This window comes from Vigna angularis, chromosome 3 (assembly GCF_016808095.1).
Source record: "Vigna angularis cultivar LongXiaoDou No.4 chromosome 3, ASM1680809v1, whole genome shotgun sequence".
Classification (NCBI taxonomy): domain Eukaryota; kingdom Viridiplantae; phylum Streptophyta; class Magnoliopsida; order Fabales; family Fabaceae; genus Vigna; species Vigna angularis.
This window is the reverse complement of record NC_068972.1, coordinates 31,849,873-31,859,858: the sequence shown is the minus strand read 5'-3', so window position 1 is coordinate 31,859,858 and position 9,986 is coordinate 31,849,873. Positions and strand designations below refer to the sequence as shown.

The window sequence follows — 9,986 nt, the reverse complement described above, 5'->3', positions numbered from 1 at the left end:
AGCCAAACTGCCCAATTGTACTCAGGACTACCTATGCTCAAATTCTCTACCTTAGTTCCTTTCAAAAGACTCAAAACAGTACTTCCTTAACTATTTACCCTTCTAACGCGACTAACACATGATTTCCACCTCAACCACTCCTTACTAACCCAATTGGTCATCGGAGAAGAATCAAATGTCTGAACGCATCAGTCTCACCTTCGACGCTAGCACATATGACTAGTTACAACTGACTGGATCAGACCAGGGCTGCTCTATGATCAGGGATGTGCCAACTCAGGTTTTTAAGATTCCTCTATCCTACCAACACAATACTCTCAACAAGTCACAATTGATTTATCTAAGTCATCCAAATTGTCCTATGGTGTTCTATACTTCAAATTAGTTAACTTCAATACCTCCCAATAACCTAAAACAGTACCTATGCACCTACTTACTAACCACATGACCAACATTACATACTCCAAGCCTCTCCAACAAAGCAAGTACAACCAACAAATATATCCAAGTCAAATCAAAATCATCAAACCATGGTTACACAAATTTCACATATTCAACAGGTGCAATTTAAAACATGCTCACCCCAAAATATAGTGTAACAGTAAACCACTCAAAATAAATTAAACAGGCCAATCATACAGCTTCTAAAATATAACTAGCTCCCCTTACCTCAGAGTTGTATTACCAAGCTCACAAGGATGCCCCTTTTTGGTATCTCACACATGCGATCTCAATCCAAACCCTACAAACCACCAAAGTGGTGACAGCAACAGCTCTTAGAGCTTGATTTGGCAGAAACAGGAAAACGAAACCCCCTAGTAACATACAACCAGTAATGTTGCATGCTCTAGGTTCGAAGATAGTGAAAGAGAAGGGAAAAACGACTTACTGGTCCATACGAAAATACGATCGATTCAAAAGGAAGCCTTCGGTGTGGTGAACGTTTGAGCACCTTCCAACCCAAGATTGAACGGTTCAGAGAGCTGGAAATTAAGAAAGAAGGCAGAGAAGAGTTTAGGGAAAAGAGTCTTAGAGAGAGAAGAGCTTAGAAAATGAAAAATTCTGAGGAGCCCTTCCTAAGGTTAGGTTGGCCTTAGTCTGATGGGCATGACTGCCCCATATAGGGCCCAATGGCCTTAAACTTTTTCAGGCTCTTACACATACTAGTTTTGTTTATTTAATTTATTTCTAGTAATGTATTGGTTCTTTGTATTAATTTATATTTTTTTTACTATATTTGTTTATAATATTTTAATTCATATTTAATTATTTATTTAAAATTTTTATTTTGATTTATTTTATTTTGTGTTATTTTAAACATATTTTTTTATGATTTGAAATAATATATATATATATATATATATATGTGTGTATATATATATATATATATATGTGTGTATATATATATATATGTATATATATATATATATATATATATATATGTATATATATAAAGTAAAAATAGATTTTTTTTATTCAATGAACTTGAATAAAACAAAATTACGTTTTATTATTATTTTTATACTTTTGTATATGTAGATTATTAGTTAACAGAAAATGACATATTTTCATCACATTTTTTTATCATTTAAAATGTTCGACATTATGTAGATTGAGAAAGAGCCTTAAGTTTGATTTCAAATGTGTAGAGATTAAACAATTGTAAAAGTCTTTGTAAATCAAAGTTTGGTACATTACAGGATGAAAGGCACATACTATGGTAATAAATTATTGATATTTTCAAGAAAGAAATAATTATGATTGTACAAATATTTTTAATGAGAAATACTCAACCTCATAATTTCCTCAAGTAACGTTAATCAGATGTTGAATATGGATCTATAATGTATGATAAAATGAGTTTTAGTCTTTCAATGGTAGGTTAATGCTAGATCTCCATTGTTTGTATTGAATGTTAGGTTTATTAAGGTTAATATTTAGGGCAAGACTTAATTTTTTCATTTTTTTTTCTTTCATATGTACCTATTGTATGATTAGAAAGATAACCTATTCAACTAGAGTTGTTTGGAAAATTTTTGGGAAATCTTTAGAATCTTGACTTATGGAAAATTTATATTAATATTCATAAGAGAGATTAAGTACATATATAATCATTTATTCGGATGTAGAACTCTTGATATTGCACAAAATATATATTCTTGTAATATACTATAAATTACAAAGGTGTAAAAAATATTGACATATATATATATATATGAATGAAGTGAAGTTATGATTAATGGTTTTTTTTCTTAGAAAATTTTATTCCACAAAAAAAAATTAATTTTTAATCAATAATAATAATTTATATATTAGTGAAGGTGTTACAAAATGTATTACGTGCATGCGGGTTAGTTTCTTTCAGTGCAATTTATGTTGATAACATAATAGTCATAAAATGAGAATACAATCTCTTTGAAAATCATTCAATTATATCTTGTATATGAGACTTGATATTATTGGTGGTTTTATAACGGCCCAATAACGAATGAAATGATATGTTCAACAAACATCTAACTCATGATTTTGATATCAGGTTAAAAAGTGAACTTTAAGTCTAACTCAACCTCACAAAATGGATTTGTAAGATAAGGTTTAGATCTAAATATATACTTTAAATTGATCTTATCTCTAGTCAACATAGAATTTGTACCAAAAATACTCATGAATATTTGTTTTCTTTTATCTTATGAGAGATAAAGGGATAGTCCGTAATAAATTTGCATATTTGTATTTTAGTTTTTTTAAAAAAACTGGACATACTAAATTAGGATGAACTAAAATAAAAATCAAGTGTTTCAATGCTTTTTTTATTAATATACATGTATTTGAGAACCCATAATCTATTTGAGAATCTCGCAAAAATATTTCGAAAACTATTTTCTAAACTAGTACATGATCCCTCTAGATCATTTACTAACAAACATTTTAAGAACTTATTTTTCAGAGCATTTCAAAGTTTTATTCAACAAATTGTCTCATTTCTGGAGCTCTCATGTTCTTTTCACCTTGAACTTATTGTTAGAACAAAAGTGTTCAGTTCCTTCTAAGTTACTCCCTTTTTGTGTTCGATAAGGAAGTTGACAATTTATTTCCTAATTGTGCCAAGTTGTAACATCTCAAAAATACAGTAATCACCATATAATAGAATTAATCACATTTCGTAATAAACACTGCAGTCTTACACTAATATTAACGTTCAAAAGCTGAACGGCGTTAAGTACAGAGCTAATTTACAATATTACAGAAATAAGAAAGAGTCAGGATCGAACGGTTTTACAAAACCAATTACCGAACGATCGCTTACAAAACAACCAACATCTAATACCACCGAACGACCTAAGGTTCGGCCTTAACTTCAACGTCCACCAGATTCTCCTCTTCAATCACGTCTTCCAACAATGCTTCTCCTTCTGCTCACATCCACACGGATGATCATTGCAATGACAAGACCGACGTACAAGTACGAGACAACACAAGAAAACACAGGGTAAGCTTATGTAATTTAATTCACACATTAACATATAATATTAAACATTCCAATACCACAAGAACAGTTCAACATATATATAACGATACGAAAACTAACACTAGACTGACCGTCCGGACTATATGAATCTATGTAGCTATAGGCGTTCGTGCATCCAGGTGATGTAGTAACTGGGATACACTCAACAACTGCCACCCGAGGTTAACCCTATCCATAGTACCCCTAAGGATTAGGACCTCCTGTCGTTCCCACACATGACCTACCCTCATCTACGTGAGGACGAGTACTCACGGAACATCAGGATGAACTGCCAGCATTAGCATGCCCACAGTCATACTTTACAAAAATCCAAATTAATACATGAGTCATTCCTCCCTGGAACGCTCGTTCAAAAACCACAATCATTTATTCATCTCATATACTGTTCTTCCTTTATAATCTTCCACTTCATTATCAATTTCATCCTCAGTTACAAGGACATAAAATAACGAACGTTCAGTCCTCTTCAGAACGAGGACGAACGATAAGAAAGAGATCGATGATTCTCTTGTTCAGAACAGAATAAGGCGAAGAGAGTTACTTTTGGATTTACGAAATGAACCGAGTAAAATGGAGCAATATATATGACGAACGGTATTTACCACGTGAGTCAGTTGAATGAACTAACTCTCTTGAGTTCAAACGAATACTTAAGGAATAAGTCAAATATGGAGGCCTTTAGGCCAGATCGAGTAAAGGAGACTAGTCAAGAGGTTAAGAATTATATTTAGAATAGTTCACATACGGAAATCCAATGCCAGTAAATGAACGAACATGATAAAGGGAAATATTACTGAAGTTGGACGAACGCTATCTCAACAAGCTTGATAATTAAAGACAAGTATGAGCGTCCGGTATAAGACCGAGCACTGCTCATTACGAGCGCTAGGTATAAGACCGAACACTAATTAGTACGGACGCTAGGTGTAAGACCGAGCGCCACTTTATTACGAGCGCTAGGTATAAGACCGAGCACTACTAGTCTTAAAGTATGGGGGTGTATATATGTATTACTTTATTTCGGATATCCGGGTACAACTATGCTTGAACGAACGCTCAAACATAGTGTTCCACATGAGGACGCTCGTCCTCGATTAGAATTCCCTCCAAATGAAAGAATTCCGTTTTGAAACAATTTACTAGAACAAACCGAACGGTAGAGGACCGTTCGATAACGAACGTACTTTATCATAATGAGAATTTCATATTCAGAATTTCATATATTTTCAACTCAAGTTTTCAACATATCAGTTCATACCTCATAAATTCATATCAAGTATCAATTTACATACTTTATAGAGTTTCACATTAATAATTCATACTACAAAATGATTACTCATATTCACATTCATACATATTAACCATCATCATATATATACATCAGGCAGCATGCATCATATTCATTCCTCCAAACAACGGACGTTCATACAGTAAAACAACATACAAATGTCAATTAAATTAAATAAGCTCCCCTTACCTGGATCAGTGAGTGAAACGTTCTAACGTAAGATTTTGGGTTCGCCCGTCTATAGCTTTATACCCTCAAGGTCACTTAACTCTTGCAACTAAATCTATCCACATAAAAATATCAAAAATAACTTAAACTATATCCCTGCATGCAACCAGAACTTGGTTTTGCATGTAACCCAAGAACGAACAGTTAAGGTCGAGAAACTTACCAGTTTTAGAATCTGGAACTGTTCGGTCCAGATTGAAGCTTATGACGCCGGGAATAAGTCTACGGTCTCTGAATGATGAACGGAGAAGAGAATAGTGAGTTACAGTAGAAAGAAGGAAAATTTCTAGAGAGAAGGAGGAGGAAATGGAAGGTCAGAGTTTGGAAAGGAGAAGGTGCATGCAGAAGAGAGTGGGCAAGTTTTTCAGAAATCATTTTCATTCGCCCCACGACCAAACGGTCGTGCGCTCTTCTGTTGACACCTGCACTCCACTTACTGACTTCCAAATCTTCCATTTTGACACTTGGCGTTAGCGTAGAGAGTTTGTGAGTGCGTTTTAATGGTTCTGAGCGGGATTTTAGGTGTAATAAATGAGATTAAACAGGTGGGGTTTGGGTGTATTTAACGAGGCCTGACACAAGTCTTTAAGGCAACTAAAGTCTGCCATCGAAAGGAAAAAATGGAAAAAGAAAAACTTCCCAAAATTCAATGATTAAAACTCTAAACGGTAACAAAGAAAGACTCCAATACTCACAAGCAAAGAAAACTATTGATAATTCATATATGAAATGTCAAAAGCTCAAATATTGGAGTTGCGGAACAAATTTAAAATATTTAATGTCAATAGCTCAAAAAATCAAAGAAGAAGCTCGAGGTTAACACCAATGTATCGGCCTCTTTTAGACCAACCTTCCTGCTTTATTATATATCTTTCGATGGTTACTTGGTTTCAATGTGTGAAGACACATGTCTTTTTCTTCATCCATGTTCTTTGTAGAATTGCAACATATAACTGTTTTTCTACATGATCCTTCATAGCGGTGCAAAATGAGTGTGGTTTCTTCTTTTTTAGGGAATGATGACTTTCTTTGTAACTTCCTTCTCTATTTATTTTGAATTAATGAATCTTCCATTTTTAGTACCTCTTTGACATTTTTATTTTATTGAAACTCAAATTTTATTTTCACATTATTCATTGTTGGTATATTCATACCTCATGTTAAAACCTTTTTTTAAATTTCTTAAACTCTTACCATTCATTGTGACTTTCGAGAAAAAGATGTAGATAATAGATTCAAAATCGTAGATTCAGATAATACTACTTTAAAATGAAAATCAATTATCTCAAAATTTCGATATATCTAATAATCTTACATCGTTTAAGAGTCAAGACCAATGATGATTTAAATATAAATTATCTTTTAAGAACAAAACTGTGACAAAAATTCAATTGTCAAAGCGGATAATACATCGGATGAGTCCTCACACCCAAATATCGTAACAATTTCCTCCTCAAGTATAAATCTCTTTACATCAAATCTACCATAGAGATGTTTTACATTAGAAGGTGTAACAAGATGAGAGATTAATAGAACATTTTTTAGTTAAGAAGAATAACTTGGTATTTGTAAAGGGATCTATAATCTATCACCTAGACTTTGTGGTTTAGAGTGATTTGTTTTTGTTGTCGAAGTAGTTTTCAGCTTCTACTAAGGAAGACTCGCACTTGTGGATACCTCTCATGGACGCAACATCATTCATGCCAGGGTCTTTAAGAAAATTGTTATTGGTATTTAAATAAGATGAAGAGTTATAGACATAAATATAGAGACAAATTTTGTGACGTTAGCCTATAAGTGGAGGATTAGTGTTATGCTCTAGTATCTTAATAGATCAATGTGTTGTATACTTCTCTTGGTAATTTGTTTGCTTATATACCATTGTGGTAGTTTTGTTATGTAGGAATAGAATCTTCATAGATTTTTTTTTAAAGTGCAAACTTTAAGGTCCATTATATGCATATTATTGTATTTAGAAAATTTTGTATGTGTATATAAGAGGTAAAGTATCCCAAGAACTCCATTATATATCTATACATTGTAATCCAAAAAAAAAAAATCTTTCTATGAAATTCACCAAAAGGAGATAATTAATAAGTCATGCGTTCATCCGACATAAATAATTAACACTATTATTTAATCCAAAATTTTAAGACGAATCTTTTTTATATATCATTTAATTTTAATACGATACTTAAACTGAAAACTTAAGTGAAGGTGATACTTGAACTTAAATTTGGATATCCAACCATTATTATACTATTTCTTAACTTTCATTCCTAGCAAAAGAGTGGTGGAGAATTAAGATTTTGATACGGCTCTTAAAAACACTATTCAGTACTAGAAACATTAATTCTGCCCATTTCGTGGCTCACCTTTTTGTGGCTTTCTCTAACTTGAGATTTTATTTGATATATAGTTTCTTATAGGAGAATATAAGAAGTCAAAATTAAACCGTAATCCATTTGGAGATTCAAGCCACCATGACTCTAATTAGTGGACCACTAATAATCACGCCCACGGGATTAGTGTGGTCTCATAATTTTTAATGAATAATATCAAATGTTTAATTATAAATGCCACCATTTTTTAATAATTTTTTTATCCTGGAGCAAGACATGGGTATGCTCCACTTCAATGACAGGTACACTTTTGCCACCTAATAATTCACAACCAACAAATGTGGACGTTAGACTCACCAATTGTATTGTCATGCTGCTACTCTACTAAACTTTAAAGTGGTTGAAGTAGTAGTGTGCCACACATTGCTGGTGTGTTTTTCCATATTCTATTACCAAGTTATCTTATTTAGTCTCTCAATTTAACTATTATTAAGTCAGCAAGACAACTTGAAAAACTTGAGAATATGTTTCCACACTCAAAAACGTTATTATTCAAACATAGAACATTGGACTTTTCAAAAGGACAACATTCCCCATTGTACTCTCATTTGTCTCTCATCACCTCTCTTACATATAAATCTAAATCTCCCATCTTTAACTTGCTCAATATATGCACATCCCCTTCAACGTTCTCAAAAAACCCTTTGATGTTAAGTTTAATCTGAAGCAAAATGCTAGGGAAAAAGATGGTATCTTTGAAGAAACTAGCGAAGAAAGTGAAGGCTGTCGGTGGCGCTGAGCCAGAGCCTGATACTCTCTACCAAGAATGTTTGCTGAAGGGGTATGAAGAGGAAAAGGAATCTGGGTCTGGCGTAACCCCAACTGGTTTTTTAGCACTTTACGTTGGTGATGAACGGCAGAGATATGTGGTCCCAACCAGCTACCTTTCCCACCCTCTATTCAAGATGCTGCTGGAGAAGGCCTACAATGAATTTGGCTTTGCTCAGAGGAATGGCCTAGTGGTTCCATGCACTGCTTCAACATTTCAAGAGGTGGTGAATGCTATTGAATGCAACAATGGCAAGTTTGACTTAGGAAAACTTTTTGAAGATTTTGCTTAAAAGTGCAGAAACAGATCATCTGCCATGTGTGTCAGTTTGTTTTTGTTTCTGTGGTTATTGTTAATGCATCAGAACTATGACCTTGTGGTGGGGTTATGATTATTGGATGTTCTGGCCGGAGTTTAGATAACACTGGTCTTAATGTTGGCTAGTTGATCTTGGTAGCTTTAGTTTCAATTGAAGCTATTTGTGCAAACAATTTTCAAGTATGATAATTTTGACTTATAAATTAGTTTTTGACGGTATGATAGTGAACTATCAATAATTCAATACTTTAGTCTATCCCAATGCATTTTCTTATAGACTTTCAGAAATCAAACGTGTCACTTACTTTTTACAACTGGCATCCAGTGCCAGAAAAGTGACCTCAGCAATCAGTGGCAACAATTGTGGTTGTTCGATTAGTCAAATGGATGTTTTCAATGGAAATGTTCTAGCTAGTATTGGAAAAGAATAAAATAATGGTTACACCTGCTTTTATTTTTGTGGGTTTTCCGTTTTTAATTTAGTTCTAAAAAATGTTAATTTGAGTCAATTGGACTCATGTCATTAAATTAGCTTAATAGAGTTAAGTTTTTGACGAGGATAAAGGTTAACTTGGCAAGTTTTTTAAACGTGTTATTCTCTACGCTGTATACGTGAAATATATAATTAAAAAAATTTCTGAAAATTGAAACCCAAATTAGGGTTCATCATCTTAAACCTTACCTTTCATCATCTTCAACCCTAACAATTGATGTTCATCACGAAATTTGGTTTTCATGAAATTAAGAACCACCAGATTAGGGTTTAGTAAAATCAAATTAGGTTCGAGATTGGAGTTAAAGGTGTTTCGTAGGTTCCATGGAGATTCGAAAGTCTCCGTTTTGTGTCTAGCGCGATTTAGGGTTGGTGGCTAATTTGGGGCTTTTCAAATTTGTGATTCTATATCGAGAATCTTTGTCTTTTTCATAAACGAATGTAATTTCAGATTTGGGGGTTTTAGAATGGCTTTTGAGCATATATTTGCAAAAATCAAGAAGGAAAAAAAGGAAACAATTCCTGTTTTCGCATTTGGGCTGAATGCATTTCTACCTATTTACGCCAAAATCTAGAATATTTACATGTTGGCTTTGCAGGAGTTTAACAGCAACGTTGTGTGAAAATCAGAAAAAATCCATTTATTTTGAGAATTTTGAGTTCAATTTACGTGTTCTAGAACAAAACTCCTCTTGGAGATCGGTGCTCCATGACCGAATTTTGGGGAAACATAGCTGGTTGGGAAAATAACTAGTTTGGAATTTTACAGGTTTCAAATGGTTTAACGGAGAAGAAAATAGATGATGATGAGTTTGGTTGTGACGGGAAGAACTTTAGCGCTGGTTACGTTGGCCATGATGACGATTTGCCCTCGCAATGCTGGGTGGAAGGGGATGAATTAAAGCGAACATGGCGGAGTCACGATTTTGATTTTATGGTTACTTGATTGCAAGTCGATG

The 9,986-nt window shown here is 33.4% G+C and overlaps 1 protein-coding gene across 1 annotated transcript; it reads left to right on the top strand.

Annotated features, from left to right (window-relative positions):
- The first annotated feature begins 7,954 nt into the window (after window positions 1-7,954).
- On the top strand, window positions 7,955-8,753 carry LOC108319820 (auxin-responsive protein SAUR19). The gene has a single exon (XM_017551108.2). It carries the CDS (start codon window positions 8,119-8,121, stop codon window positions 8,506-8,508), a length of 390 nt encoding a protein of 129 aa, XP_017406597.1. The 5' UTR covers window positions 7,955-8,118; the 3' UTR covers window positions 8,509-8,753.
- Window positions 8,754-9,986: the final 1,233 nt, after the last annotated feature.

Coding starts and splice junctions, on each gene's coding strand:
- LOC108319820 (XM_017551108.2), top strand. CDS start 8,119: ATGCTAGGGAAAAAGATGGTATCTTTGAAGAAACTAGCGAAGAAAGTG.